General features: G+C 30.1%; 1 protein-coding gene across 2 annotated transcripts; it reads right to left on the bottom strand.

Moving 5' to 3' along the window:
- Positions 1-4,574: 4,574 nt before the first annotated feature.
- LOC112728298 (ATP-dependent DNA helicase 2 subunit KU80) lies at positions 4,575-10,101 on the bottom strand. Of its 2 annotated transcripts, none has more exons than XM_025778376.3 (12): positions 9,919-10,101; positions 9,636-9,728; positions 9,460-9,511; positions 8,515-8,646; positions 7,873-8,279; positions 6,457-6,671; positions 6,158-6,353; positions 5,846-6,052; positions 5,523-5,690; positions 5,141-5,446; positions 4,904-5,028; positions 4,575-4,801 (listed from the first exon to the last, which is right to left on the bottom strand). In XM_025778376.3, the coding sequence occupies exons 1-12, from the start codon at positions 9,931-9,933 to the stop codon at positions 4,765-4,767; spliced, it is 1,953 nt and encodes a 650-aa protein (XP_025634161.1). In that variant the 5' UTR covers positions 9,934-10,101; the 3' UTR covers positions 4,575-4,764. The 2 variants fall into 2 exon arrangements, with proteins under 2 accessions (XP_025634161.1, XP_025634160.1); XM_025778375.3 differs by having other exon boundaries at positions 5,846-6,067; positions 9,919-10,079.
- Between the last annotated feature and the right edge of the window lie 6,356 nt (positions 10,102-16,457).

Genomic DNA, 16,457 nt, shown 5'->3' on the forward strand with positions numbered 1-16,457 from the left:
TACAATAAAATAATTTAGAATAGAAAAAAATTATTCGTTTTGGAGGGAAAACGGAGGCATGAGAGATCGACACGTCACCTTTAGTAGCTGGGGAAAAACCCAGTTTTAGTATATTAAGTAGATAGATAATATTTCTACCACTTAATATTCGTAATAAAATGTTAATAATAATAAAAATAGAATAATTTAAATAGTAAATAACTAATATTATATATATATATATTCTTGAAATGTAGTTTATAAAATTTTATTTTTAAATTTTTATTAATTATTTTTTAAATTATGAATTTTTTAATATTATATTTTTAACCTTAATATTTTATAAAACTATATTTGAACCCTCACTTATTTTCATATTTATAAATATAACTCTAAACTTTTATAAAATACCTATTTTTACTCTCGTACTTTATTTATTATCCAGAATCTTATACAATTACAAAATGTACCTCAATTACCTGTATAAGATGCCAAAGGCAGTAGCAGAAAAGTTGATCTCACTGCAAAGACGGTTCTTGTGGAGTAAGGAGGATGGGAAATTAGGGATGCCACTAGTGAGATGGGAGATAGTGATGGCTCCTAGAAAGGCGGGTGGGTTAGGAGTGGGAGATGCAGTGGTTAGGAATACAGCCCTTTTATTCAAGTGGTGGTGGAGGTTTTCGAAAGAGGATTGCCCCTTATGGAAGAGAGTAGTTTGCTCTTGTAACAGCATGAATCCCTCTGTAATGCTGTGTGGTCAGCCTATTCTTTCAAGAGGGGGCCCTTGGAGAGATATCTGTCAGCTCCAGATCAGGGAGCCACATATCAGAGAAAAGATGATCAGAGGGTTATCTATGGATGTAGGAAATGGCAGAACAATCAAGTTCTGGGAGGATATCTGGTTGCCTGGTGGAAGGTTGAAAGAGATGTTCCCAAGACTTTTTTCGGTCTCAAATCTCACAGGATCTGTTATAGGAGAGTGCGGGTTTTGGGATGGGTTAGAATGGATCTGGAGTTTCCAGTGGAGGAGAGAATTATTTCAGTGGGAGCTGGAGCTCTTACACCAACTCCATGAGGTCTTGCAGTCAGTTAGAATAACAACTGAGAGGGAGGACAGGGTGGTTTGGAAATATGATAAAACTGGTATTTTTACTACTAATTCCTTTGTGCAGGTAATGCAGGAAGCAGCACTCCCGGAGAAAATTGCGAGCTATAGCTTCACTAGCGCTATTTGGAGGGGTTTTGCTCCACCAAAGGTTGAGTTATTTTCATGGTTTATTTTGGTTGAGAGGGTGAATACTAAGGAGAGGCTATGCAAATTAGGAGTCATTGACCAGCATGATAATATGTATGTTTTATGTTGTAAGTCTGTTGAATCTGCTTATCATCTATTTATTGGCTGTGAGATCACTTGGCAGGTGTGGTGTGCATGGCTATTCGCTCTTGGAAGGATATGGGCTATGCCGGGTACAATAAAGCAACATTTTGAAAGCTGGTCGAATGCTTCAAAAGAAAGAATGAGCGGAAGCGGTGGTTGATTGGGTTTTTTGCTGTTATTTGGGCAATTTGGACAGAAAGGAATGGTAGAGTCTTCAATAATAAAGGCTAAGGGGTGATGGAAATAATAAACAGATCCTTTATGCTCTCCGACGAGTGGTTTGGTGGTGAACCTCCTGGTTGTTGATGGCAATGCCGAAGATGACTAGGGGTACTTTACTTTTGTGTTGACCCATGGTGGTCTGTACGTTTAGTAGCCTATTACTTATGTTCTGCTGCTCCACCTTGTTGTGTTGAGCACTATTTATTTCAAAAAAAACAAACACAATATTACCCTTCAAGAATAAAATGTAATTACTAATCTTTTTTTTATACCAAAACCGAAACCCTTAACCCTTTCCTTTCAAAATATTACTTGTATTTTAATCCGTTTTCGAGTCTTTCAGTTACCGATTTTTCTCAACTTTTAATTTAATTTTTCAACCACCAAATTTTATCATTTTTTTTCAAAATACCATATCACAACAGTTTCAAAATCATTAAAATAATCACAGCTGAGCTATTCTTTATAGCCAAACCAACAAATCACAAGCAACAACAATAATTCAACATAAACTCATTCAAACTCAAACAATAGTCATCAAACCAATAATCACACATCAAGAATATATTTAATTCATATTAAAATTACCAAAATCCTACCTTCGTATGAAATCAAACCAACGGGATTTTCGAAGAAATTTTGACCGAACTGCTGAAAAAGAAAATGGCAAAAATTTTTTGTGCCTCCTAAAACTCCAATTGACCGAACTCAAGAGGAAGAGAAGCTACATTACTGTCAACTTCTATCGAATAAAAGTAACGCCAATATATAAAAAAAGAGAAATATTTTTATCGGATTAAATTTTTTATTGGAATTACGAATCTAAAAAATCGAAGCCGAAAAATTAAGGAAGTCACGGTTTCCCTCCCTCACCCACCGTCTCTCTTTCTCTTATTTTCCTTAAGCTTAGTTCGGTGGTCAAATTAAAGAAAGAAAGGTGATTGATAATAATTTATAACCAAGTGTTATTAATTATTAAATGAAAGAAGTATATGTGTCATGATCATGTATATAATTTCATGCATACAAGCCACATTTCATTCTTCCTTTTGTTTTCTTGTGGCTTCGGCCACTTTGTATTTTTTTTTTTTGAACTTTTTAATAATAATAATAATAATAATAATAATAATAATAATAATAATAATTAAAAATTTTTTTATCTTTTTCGAAATAACTCATCATAATAAAAATTATTTAAGAAATCTAATAAATTTAAATTCAAAGTATCGTACAATTTATTTAATTATTTTAAAAAAAAATATTTTTTTAAATAAAATTCTCAATAAATATAATAAATCGTAAATTACTCATTATTTAATTTTTAAAAATTTAAAATATTATATAATTCTTTATATATTATTTAATTATTAAGTCTATCCTCTATTTTATAAATTATTACTTTATTATTTATCTATTATTTTTATTAATGATTAGAAAAATAAACAATAAAATAGATCTTCTATTAATAAATATTTTGCCAATGCGAACGAATTTTTTCTGTAAACGCCATGAAAATCGTGTTCCTTGGTAATTTAATAGATCGAACGTACAACACAATCGATTGAATTGCACTATCGAATATAAGTTTTTTCTTATTCAATCGATTGGTAGTGTTGTCCAATCGATTGAATTTCACAAAGCAATAAGGATATTTTCTTATTTAATCGATTGGCATGGTAACACAATGCTATTGAATTGTGCTGTAGAGCGAGTTTTCTCAAAATTCAATCGATTAGTTTGGTAACAAAATCGATTGAATTTTGTACGTGATTAAAGTATTTTCGTATTTAATCGATTGGTATGATAATACAATGGATTTTTTAGGATTTTTCAGAGATATTTTTTAGAAATTTTAAAATTTTCTAAGATTTTTTAAGTTTTCTAGGATTTAGAATTTAGGATAATCTAAGTTCGATCCAATTTGTTATAATTATGCAAAACCAATACATCCAATTTGTACCTTCATCATGTATTAAAATTATATAGATATTATTTAAAGTATAATTTTTAATATTAAAACTGTTTAATTAGCCACAATTAAATAATAGTAAAAGTTACAAATCTTCGAAACAAAAATAAAAAAAATTTCATGTTAAGAAATCTTTTGTTGGTTCATCGTTCACTTCACTGTGAATTTTCTTCTTCGTTGCTGCGCTTTTTTTCTTCAATTGTTTGCCTTCACACTTCGTATTCTGCCATTTTTGTTATCTATTTTTTCTCCAATTTTTGTTAAGGAATTCCTTTTTCTTTTCTTTTTTCGTATTCTGCCATTTTTGTTATCTATTTTTTCTCCAATTTTTGTTAAGGAATTCCTTTTTCTTTTCTTTTTTTTTTATTTTGATAAAGTGTGGGTGTTTGAGCAATTCCACAAAATGGGATATAAAGAGGAACAAATCAAATGGAATTAAAAATCAAACTTATTTTAGTCTAATTTATATATAGCCTTAACATGAGAATTGAAATCTTATTAGAATTGAGATCAGTGCTATTTTTTATACCAAAATATGAAATAGAATTTTAATTCTCTAGAGAATTCTATTCCAAGGATTAATCAATGTAAAACATATTACTCTAAAGAATAGTAGGAAATTAAAAAAAAATTCTAAGTAGAAATTAAAAAATATCAATTTATGTCACAAATGTCTAAAGAATAAAAATAACATTAATATATGCAAACATATAAATAGAATACAAAAAAATTTATAAACAAATAAATTGTACGAAATAAAATATAATTGACAAGACATAATATTTATATGACATAGTTGTTGAAATAATAAATGAAAATGATATTACTTAATTATAAAAATATGAGTTTTTTAAACTAATAGACTAATAAATCTTATATATTTTCATAAGTATAGGTATAAAATTTGTCCCGATAATAGATTTAGACAAGATATAAAATCAATAAAACACTTATACAATAAGTGGATCATTAGTATGATAAAACATGTATTTGCTTGTTAAATTCAAAACCCTCAAGAAATATAAATTATATATCAAGTTTTCTATTTGCTTATTTCTCATTAATAAAATCAAGTGCTATAACCTAATGTTCCAAAACAAACTTTGCCAAATGTTCCAAAACAAATGTTTATATAACTGTATTAGACAATCTATTCTAATTTTTAACAAATGATTATCAAAAAGCTCTACCCATTTCAGCACATCCACCTGAGGAATCATTCAACTTTTGGCTCATCTTTTTCAGTAACTTGGCTGTAAGGTGAAACACAACACTGAGTTATGAAAAAAAAAATTAAATGAACAATGAATGAATCATGCAAGATGCAAGCAAAGGAAGTAAAACAATGCAAAAACCTGTCCAAAAAATCTGCTTTGGGGATCAAGGTGAGTCCTCTAGAAGCAAGATATCCACAGAAATTATGAAGGTTTCTATTGAAGTTCCAAAGACGGCAAAGGAAATTGTTGAACTGTTCTGATTCCTTCAGAGAAAATGCAGATAAGTTTAACCAGTTATATAAAGATGAACCTCAAATAAAAAAGTTAACATATAAAGTGATGATTGAAAGTGTGATAAGAAGTAAGATAGATAACTTGATCAACAATGCACTTCTTTTGAAGTGCTGTTAAACATTCCAATGCTTCAGGATAGTTATCACCATCATTTGATTCATCGATCAGTTCAAATATTTTGTTTCTCGTATCATTGATTGCTTTCACAACAGAGTCTTGAGTATTTCTGCTTCCAGACATGGCTTCAAAAACTTGGGGTGGAGTAGGATTGCAGATGCTCTCGACTTTACCTTCGATGAGATTCGAAGGCAGTGGGGTAATGTCTCCATTGCCATCTTCTTCGCTAGAAGAACTCTTCTCAAGCAATAAACGCCTCAATTTCTTATGCTGCAAGATATTTTGAATGTAAAAGTTGTTTATGTTTGCAGACCATAACAACTAAGAGCAAAGTGTACATTCTTACCCTGGGATTTTCATTTGGCTCGAAACACCTCCGAAATGAGTCTATCACAGACTTGTTTTTCAAAACCAGGTTAGAATCAGGCTCTGTAATTTTCTTGAGTGTCTCGTCAATAGGGGGTACTGCAGCACCTGGATTCTTCGACTTCAGCTCAAGACAACGATAAAAGCGCTGAAAAGATTTATGAATGTGTGTTTTAAGATCCACTTGTCAAAATCATATCCTTCTTAGAAAAAATAAAGTCAACAGAGAATTGAAACATGAAAATAAACAGAATAAAAAGGTAGGAAATAAACTAGAAACAAACAAATGGGGCGAATTCATGCCTCTAGGACTGGATTTGGTGTAAGATCAGGTAGCAAAGCTTTCTCTTTTCCACATGGTGCAAGATCAAGCATTTCTACTAAGTTAGATGCTGCCTCTAGCTGCTGCTGATTCGGCTGTAGTGCTGCTGGGAACTTACTAAAAGAAGGGAACTGGAACTCTCGCACATCCTCGGCGAAAGGAAGTACATTGAAGTAAAATGAATCAGGCTGCAACAGCATGATCTTGGAATATGTTAAGTCATTTTAAAACAAATCAAGGTAGGGAAAGTAAACCAACTTAAAAAATGAAAAAAGAAGATTGACAAAACTCACAATATTTTCTTTATCAGATATATTCGGAATCAGGACCCCAATAACAACTTTGGTTTGTCCCCGTCGCCACACACAACGTAGTATCGCCAACTTATTCATTTCCTTCATAGCCCTTGCTAGCGCAGAAAGCGCAACCATGGCTTTCTTATTTTCCGGTTCAGGTATGAAGATATTGACATCTTTCATGTAGTGGTGTCTTTAATAGACATTGTAGGACAAGAGAAAATAGAATAATGATTAAGAACTCTCCATTAGCAAACTCAAATCAAATGAAGCATATTTGTATACATGATCTTTACCTCAATACATTAGAAGAATTAGTAAATCCTAGAAGCTTAACACCCTTTTCAGGTTTGAACTTAACAGCATCCAACGCGACCTTCGATATAGGAACTATTTGAGGACCATAATGATAACCTCTGACCCTTTGATCTGAAGGGACAGCTATATCAGGAAATTCGTAACATTTCTTTAGATTGGGAAGCTCTTCTATTGTTTTCTTATACACCCATACCTGATTATCATGGAAGTTTTCATGAAAACATGAATAAGTAATCATCAATTCTACAATGTTGTTCTTTGCACACAACTGGATTTAAATAACCACAAACAAAATAGCAAATTGCAGTAGCCAAAATTGAATCAATACCAGAAATATGATACTTATTTTCACAAAGCACAACACAGAAGCAAACAAAAACAGTAGAATTGAAATCTCATTAGAATTGAAATCAATGCTATTTTTTTATACCAAAACATGAAATAGAATTCTAATTCTCTAGAGAATTTTATTCCAAGGATTAATCAATGTAAAACATATTACTCTAAAGAATAGTAGGAAATTAAAAAAAAATCTACGTAGGGATTAAAAAATATCAATTTATGTCACAAACAGCTGAAGAATAGAAATAACATTAATATATACAAACATATAAATAGAATGCAAAAAATAAAAAAAAATTATAAACAACTTAATTGTATGAAATAAAATATAATTGACAAGACATAATATTTATATGACATGGTTGTTGAAATAATAAATAGAAATGACATTATTTCATCATAAAAATATGAGTTTTTTAAACTAATAGACTAATAAATCTTATATATTTTCATAATTATAGGTATAAAATTTGTCTCGATAATAGACTTAGACAAGATATAAAATCTATAAAACACTTATACAATAAGTGGATCATTAGTCTGATAAAACATGTATTTGCAGCACAAATCACAGCACAGAAGCAAACAAAAACAGTAGTATCCTCAGTTCACCATGGCTCAAAGTATCCAACTTAATCAGGGATAAAGGTTCATATTGCCCATGGATAACTCAAACTTAGAGCATTCAATCATCATTGAAAAACAATTATCCTTCCATTGATCATTCTCCTAATTATTAAGTAAAGTAAGAATTGACTACATTTTAAGATTCCAAGATATTGAAATTATCAATTTTTTATCAATTATTTACTTTAGGATGATCTAGAAATACTCATAATCATTTATTTACAGAGAGTAAATAGGCCCATTACCTATTAAAAATTAAATTAATATAACAATGGAAATGAGAAACTTTTACTTTAACAAATGGTTTATCATCAATGGTGGATTGAGTAAAAAAAATGAATACAACGAACAATGACACATCAAAAACATTTTCATCATAGGCCTAGAAATTGAACTTATGTTATACATCATACCACAGTTCTTACCTTGATCTTCATGTTTGAGCTTAGCTCAAGATCACCTCTGAAAACTGTATGTGGGGATTTATTCTGGGTTTTAAGAGCACCAAACAAAGAAACTGGATTCCCCACATACACTATCCTTGTAGAAGTTTCCTCTGAAAAGATATTTAAAAGGCGATGATTCTCATTCGCTGTAGTCTTATTTGCCTTCTTCTGACAAAGCTTTCCTCTCACAATTATGCTTTCCATCCTTGTGCCATGGACAGACATTTGTTTAGCAATGGTGGTAACTTGCTCTTCTTTTGTTCCTTCCATAGATGCTTTTATTGGACATTGTGCATTCGTAATAAGACAGAGTCGTTTCTTCACCTTATTAGCTTTAGGATACATTTTTATCAGCATATCCAAGCCAACAACAATAGCATCAAGAACTAATATCAGAATTAAGGTATCCACAAAAAGGTAAAAAGACAGTATAGTAATGGAACAAAATATTTGTCACATGAGTCATAAATTAATGTAATATTATAGTCTAAAGTCAAAGAACTTGCACAAAGTGTACTTTTATTTATAAAGGGTCTGGTTATTAATCAGTAGCAACTAGGAAAACATAACATTGAACAAGTAAAAGCTTCAACAGTATGAAACCAATTGCTCTGCGGATACAATCTCCATCTTTAGTTCCTCGGGGCAGTTTTTGTAAAGCCTCAACCATATCTCCATCCACATCTTTAAGATTTTTCAAAACCACGACATGTCGATAACCACCAACTTCCAAAGTAAGTTCGTTACAAGTTTCTGAAAATTTGAAGGTAAACACAGGTGAGGGAGGCCTTTAAATTTGATCAAACTTCGTTACAAAAAAAATAAGATAACTCACTGAATCAAAGTAAACAAACAGCAATAGTGTGAAGATTGTACATGACAATATGAATAGCATAAGTAACATCAACAATGGTAAATCAATATGGCAAAAACTCATTACAATTAAACACAGACAGTGTGAAGATTCCCAAGAATGAGAAGCAAAATCACAGTATCATTACTAAAAGTTAATCAAGGGATGTTTATTGAGTTCTACCTCTACTAATCTACTATCAGCCGTTCAATAACTACTATCCATGATAGAAAAACAATAGCCCCATTTGATCATACAACAATCCACTTATATATCGGGATTTGGATCCTCTAAAGTTTGAATTTCACTTTAGAGAGTAAAGTGTGATCTTCTACCCTTGAATAGTTTCTCTTTCATATTTATTATTGGTCTCACCTATGAAATCAATGGTGAGAGATCAAATACTAAAATACTAAAATCAATAGTGAGAGTAATGATATAGTATCACAAAAGCATTGCCATATATCCTCCTAAATACTAAAATGTAGAATTGTAGATACTCTCAATGTCTTCAAATTTTAAAAAACAAGTAATTCTTTCTTTATTTAGTAGTTAGAAGAATGTTGAAGAGGATCAAACATTTTCAAGCTAGAAAATGCTGAATTCTTATTATTGTTTCGGTGCAAAACTTAACACCAAATTATGTAAAAAAATGCCAAGAGAACATTGTACACTACAACTTTTGTTTACATCATAAGGATCAAAGTAAGAACCTTTTGTCCCAAATAACACAACTCCCACTTTATCATGCCTGTTGTAGATCAGCTGCGCATAAATTAAAAGAAAAACACGAAAAGGGTCATGCAATGTTATTGTTGCATGTTGCAACTAAACAAAAATAAAACTCAAGGTGGGTGAAGAATAACAATAGGAGTAATGAATAGAAGACCTTCTTCTGCACAAGCATGGAACAAAGCTTCTCAATTACAGGAATAACAGAATGCATGGATTGACCCACATCAAGCAGCAAAACCAAAGCTTCCTGTGATCATTATAAGCAAAATACATATTAAAGTTTGAATTTTTTAAAAATGGGTTTCTGTTATTCATCTTTTTATTAGAGCAGAAAAACCCAAAAGGCCAAAACCTCTATGTGACTAAAGTTTGGCAATGAAAATGGAAAAGTTATTTCTTTTATACAAAAAAGGAAAAAAGGAATATGATTGGATAACCTTGTTCCTAGCCATGGAAAAGCAGAGAAAAAGATTTAAGCTTGAAGAAGAAAGTATAGTGTTAAGTTGAGGTGATGGTTTGTCTTCGTTTTTTTCTTTTTCTTTTTTTTTCTTCTGTTACCGCTTCAATGGTTATAAATACCAAAAGTCACAAGTGTCCTACCATTGCGTAATGTTGTGATTGTTGTCTTTGTCTCTTGCAATATCCATCATGTAGGATTGTAGGTTGCTTTGATTTTCACACATAATAATTCTATTTAAGGATTTTTTTTGTTTCGTGTAATTGTTATTCTTATATACTATATTAATAAAAGTTTAATTACAAAATTTTCAAGAATAAATTTTATAACATATAATTTATAATTTATGCACCTCATATGATAAAATATCAATAAAAAAATTCAATAAATAATATGTAATCAAATATTATTTTAAGTCAATATATTATAAATAGCTTAAATAAAAATATTGGACTTATTTTCTCTTCTTAGTGAGACCTAAATCCATTTTGGAGGCTGTCTCTTTATAGGTCTGCACCTATTTATTAATATCCTAATCAAATTTTTTGAGGGTGGCTGAGAGAGTCAGAGAATGAAAGAGTAATTATAGGGTAAGAGAAAGAAAAGGAAATAGAATTTTCGTTTTTATACAGAATAGTCCACTTTAACATAAATTTTAGTTAATTTTTTATTTGGGTAATTTACATAATTGAATTGTTTGACCTCCAAAATTATATAATTGCAACTTTATAAAGTAGAAGACATAAATATATTTTTTTATATCTTTATAGAAATCGCTATTGGCAGTAGCGGTTTACAGAGACACGTAATCCGCTGCAAGCAGCCGCAGATTATATTGGTGGAGTGCAATACAGAATTCGCTAGAGACAGTAGCGATTTATGTTGAAGGAGGCTTGTGTATAACCGCTACTGGCAATAACGTTTTATGTGTATGAGATTACGAGCGTAAACCACTGAAGACAGTAGTCAGTAGCAGTTTACGTTGAGTGGACATATATGTTAATATTATAAATTAATTTTTTTATAAAAAATTAAATTTTTAATATTATTTAAATGAAAAAGATATAGCTTTTTGAAAAATAAAATAAAAATTAAAAAATAAAAAATATTTAAAAATTATTAAAATTTATTATTTTTAATTATTAATATTTAAAAATATATAATAAAATTAATAAATTCTGATTGCTTTAACATTTTTCTAACTTATATACTTTATTATCGTATATATAACAAATAACAAATATAAAAGACAAAAGTTTGTTAGAAATTTAAGAAGGATAACAAAAATTGGTGCTTAACAAAAGTTCCTTGATGCTATGCCAAATAAACCACGACATCATGAATAATACATGAGAAGGATTAAATATCACGTATGTGAACGGTAAGGTAAGAAATATATATAAAATGAAGCAAAGTTAGGTTGAATTTTAAGGAGAGCTTAACTTTATAATTTTATAAGAAAAAAAATCTTTAAAAAGACCATTTTTTTTTTAAATTCTAAATTTTTTTCTCAATAAAAATGTTTTATGGGTATCATTGACTATTAACTAAGTCTAAATTTTTTTATTATTTTAAACTCCAAAAGAAAATTTGAATACTCTCTATTTATCAATGAAAAAAAATAAAAAATTAATTTTTATTTATTAAGATGTGGTGTTTCAGCTTGGTCACCATAAAATATGTCCACTCAACGTAAATCGCTACTGCTTCCAGCGGTTTACGCTCGCATCCCCACAAACCCCTTCAATAAAAACCACTGTCTCTAGTGATTTCTGTATTGCTGTATTGCACACCACCAACTTAATATGCGGCTGCTTGCAGCGGATTACATGTCTCTGTAGCGGTTAGATATGAAAAAATGTATTTATGTCTTCTATTTTATAAAATTACAATTGTGTAATTTTAGAGGTCAAACAATTTAATTATGTAAATTTCCCTTTGTATTTTGTATATTGTTGCATTCATTTTTGAAAATAAGATAAGACAAGATATTAATAATAAGATACAAATGATAAAAATACAAAATTTTATATTCTGTTTAGTGATAAACTATAACAAATTATAAAAATCTAATTTATTCTCATTTTTTTCATTCAAAAAATTTGAGAAAAAATATTACAATAAAAAATATAATTATAAAAAATTAACAAGAATAATGAAAAAAAAAATAAAAAATAAGTTGTATCTGTTGTTAGTGTCTTCATATCCTTTTTATTAGGATGGACATAAAATACACTAATTTAGTGTCATTGGATACAATGTCTCTGTACACATCTTATCTATCAAACACGATTTTGTGTCTTTGTTTGTCCGTCTCGGTAATTGTTGTCAATAGCTCTCATTTTGAGTATTTTTTATTTGGGTAAAATTATTAAATAATACTCAAAAAGGCATATTGTTGACAAAAATAATTCTAAAAGTTACTAATAACAAATAAATCTTAAAAATTTTAAAAAATGCAACAAAAATAAATAGATATTAAATATATATTTTTTTAAAAATTAAAAGTTAAATTTTAATGTAATTTTTTATAAGCATTATTAAAAAAATAAAATCTTTTCATTCTTAAAATTTAGTAATTTTATATCAAGTAATTTTTTTAAAACAATTTTTTATTATGAATAATCAAGTTTTTTTAAATTAAAAAATATTCTAAAAATCAAAATTTGCTTTAATCTTTTTGTGCACCTTCTAAATACTAATAGTTATTTAAATGTCTCTACAAAAATTGAAATTAAATGGATAAGGTGTTTATTAAATACCAAATTTTTTTATTATTTTTAAAAAATATAATATTTATTGGTTGTTTTATTTTCAAATCATTATTCGTATCTTTAAAAGTTATTTTTATTAGCGATATAAATTTTTGGATATAATTTTAGCATTTTACTCTTTTTATCTTATTTTTTATTTGTAAATTTTAGTGTTTTAGCTAATTATATATATAATTTGTGTTTTATTTAAGATTCTATTGTACCTTATATATGATTATAATAAAATTATTTTTTTAGTCTAAATGATTTGTAATTTTTATTTTTTATATTAAATTTTTTTTATATTTTTTATTTTAATATATTTCTATTATTATGTTATTTGATATATTTGCTTGTTGATAATTACTATATGATATTAAGAGTACTCTTGTATTATTCTTGTGTTAGATTTGTATTATTTTTTATTTTGGGTTCTTTCAAAAAATATTATGAATCTAACACAAATAAATTTTGTGGTTTGACTGAATGATAAAACTATATACGAGTATATGGCTTTGTTGTTTGTTCTATTAGAAAAGTATAATAAATTAAATGTATAAAATTATACCAGCGAATTGAATTATAGATTTTTTTATATAAATTAAATAATTCTATTATTTATCGATATAAATAACTTTTTAAAATTTTTATCAAATTGTATCGGATTGGTCAAGAAGAAAGACTATAACTCTGTCATTTCGGATTTCATAATTACAAACAGAAAGTATGTTGCCATTCCCATTCTATGTTATTCCCATAAATAAAATTTCACCATAATTTTTATACAGATGCGTACCATCGACGAATATGAATGACTTGCAGTGTTTGAAGGCTTTCACACAGGCAAGGAATGTCTAAAAAACCTTGTCAAACATACTGCAATCACGTACCAGGAGATGACCATTATAATATGGAACAACATTGATATTACATACTGTTTCGGGACAATAATTCTGTAGTGTCTGCAGTAACCTCGGCATCTTGTTGTATGACTTCTCCCAATCACTGTATATCTGAACAATTACCTTCTACTTTGCTATCCACACCTTTCTGTACGAGGGTTTGAAGTGATAGATTTGTCTAACTGTACCCTATAGGGTGGCTATCCTCACGGACGGGTTGGATTGTATCACCGGAGGATGACACGGCAGATGAGAGTATTGTCCAACTGTCGGTGGGAGCTAGACACGTGTGCGCGCTTCCCACCCTACGAACCTCCCTAAAGAAATAAAACTACATTGTTTGTGTACATTTACCATAAAAGTAATGGCTAAGAATATAGATGACATTTACATTTACTAATATCCGAGATTCTGTCGGAGAGCGACGCGGAGACTCCAAGGGCAGCCTGCTTCGTGTTGTCGGCAACACACATGGTACTTTAATCAATCAGACTTCAGTACTCGGTACTCTGCACTTCGACGGATGCTGTAATTCTTCACCCTCTGCAGTACTGCATCTCTGCTTTTGAATTTGTGGCCTACCTTGAACTCCAGACCCCCATCTAACTTTTAATCGTCTTCACTCGTGTTGAAAAATGGATTTTTCTCTTGCACCACATCCATATCCAATGTATGATAATGACTTGGCACAGACGACAACCCCGAAATTGGGTGCGGGCCGGCAAAAGATACCGGTGTGATGGCTCCACCGGAATCTCGTACACAAGCTCCTCCTCGTCATCATCATCTTGTGACGAATCGCTGTCGTTGCTATCCGCAACATAATCCTCGTTAGATCCGTCACCGTCAACGTCCATGCCATCCAACGGACTAGCAACATGGATGGACGGTGGTGCGAGAGGCGGATCATCCTACACAAAAGTCCGACTGTCCAGATTCACTACCACCAACATCACCAACCTCTGCGGAGAGCTCCATGCCTCCATCACTTGTTCGGCCATGATTCTACCATGGATGTCAAACATCAGCCGCACATGTTCGTCGCCATGCAGCCAAAACAGACAAAATAAAAAATTTCCATTTTCCATCAGTACTAGTAGCCTATACCCTACCCGTCCGACCTCTTTTCTCCCACTATCAGCGACGTTCCTCAATATCAGACTATGCAGCTCCGACAACGAGGCAACTCGCTGTGTGCGCAACAACACGGGATTCTCACACTCAAACACGACCTCATTATCACCATTTCTCATAAGACAATTGGGATACACACATACAACCAAATATCCGCTACTACTAGACATTATGGCTAATTTGCGAAAAAATAAGGTGTAGGAGAAGTAGTGAACTTGTTGTGAAGAATAACAATGGGTTGCACGTCCGTTTATAGCTGCTGAAAATTTATCCTACGTATTTCCTTTACACAGTAAACAAATTAATTTTACATGTATTTCATTTACCGTGTAAACGAATTTATTTTACACGTATTTCGTTCTCACTGTAAACGAAATGCAGTGTAAACGAAATATGAGATGCGACGCAATTTGGTAAAAACGTTGAAAATTGTTTATATCGGTAAATAATAGAATTATTTAATTTATATAAAAAAATCCCACAAAAATTTTTGCACATCACACAAACTTAGTAAAAATCATTTATATATAGCACAGAATTTTTTGCACCTAACACATAAAATTTTACTGCAAATGTATTTTGTTAGTTGCCAAGTCAATATGTTTAGTATGTTGTCAAAAAAATTTTGTACTGCAACTAAAATTTATGTGCTATGCATAGAGGTAACACAACGGGCTGAACTCGTCGAATCCGCCAACAAAAGCAAAAAACGCTATGATTTTGAACTTGTCAATATCGAAAAACTGCGCTAAACCTGCGAGTTTTGGTGCCAAAGATTTTTTTATAATAAAAAAGTGATTAATTATACAAAAATTAACAATCATATAATTTTTAAACATAAATTTTTCATTTTTTTTCTTTTTGTTCTTCTTTTTGTAATTCACTTTATTTATTTATTTTAGATTTTTATATATATACTGAAATTATGTGACTTATTTATTAAAATAAAGATGATTCAATTTATAGATATTATTTTGAATAATTTTATTAAAGTTAAAAATTTAAAAGAAGATAGTGAAAAAATTGTATTATAATTTGACTATTTTTTATTTATATTTAATTTTTTAATTTTCATATGTTTATTATTTTTTTTAAATGTTAAGCAGGTTAGCCCGCCAATCCGTCATAAAAACCAGGCCTGACTGGTATTTTGAGTCCACTTTACTTGGCACGCACGATGGGCTTTTTTATTGATGAAGTCTTTGGTAGGGCGGACTATTCATTTTGCCACCCCTAACTGAGTGTATTTTGTTAGTTGAGTGTTAATGTTTTGACTGTAGTGCGTATTTTATTTTACTTTGTTGATTGGGTGTCGATAGTCTCGACATGTGATCTTCCGAAAATTTTTGTGTTTTATACTAAAATTTTCTGAGCTCTGCTCCAAAATTTATATGTTGTGCATTAAAATTTTCATACTCTAGTTTTATGAATATATATAGAAGAAGAAGATAATAAAGACGACCAAGACGATAATAATAATGATAATAAAAGAGGATGAAAAAAAAAGTGAATAAATTAAACAACAATAACAACACCAGTAGGAATAACAATAATAACAACAGTTACAATAATAACAACAACGACGACGACCGTAATGGCAACAATAATAATACTGACGTTAAAGAAAGAAGTGTGAAATATATGTATGAAAAAAAGAAACACATGATGATTTAGTTGAAAATACGCCCCTAAGTCTTACAAAATCATTAACGGCATGACAATGTTGTCCA

Source organism: Arachis hypogaea, chromosome 12 (assembly GCF_003086295.3).
Source record: "Arachis hypogaea cultivar Tifrunner chromosome 12, arahy.Tifrunner.gnm2.J5K5, whole genome shotgun sequence".
Taxonomy (NCBI): domain Eukaryota; kingdom Viridiplantae; phylum Streptophyta; class Magnoliopsida; order Fabales; family Fabaceae; genus Arachis; species Arachis hypogaea.

Coding starts and splice junctions, on each gene's coding strand:
- LOC112728298 (XM_025778375.3), bottom strand. Junction 8,647..9,459: donor TGTGTTATTTGGGACAAAAG/GTTCTTACTTTG, acceptor TCAAATTTTCAG/AAACTTGTAACGAACTTACT. Junction 5,447..5,522: donor AGCCAAATGAAAATCCCAGG/GTAAGAATGTAC, acceptor AATATCTTGCAG/CATAAGAAATTGAGGCGTTT.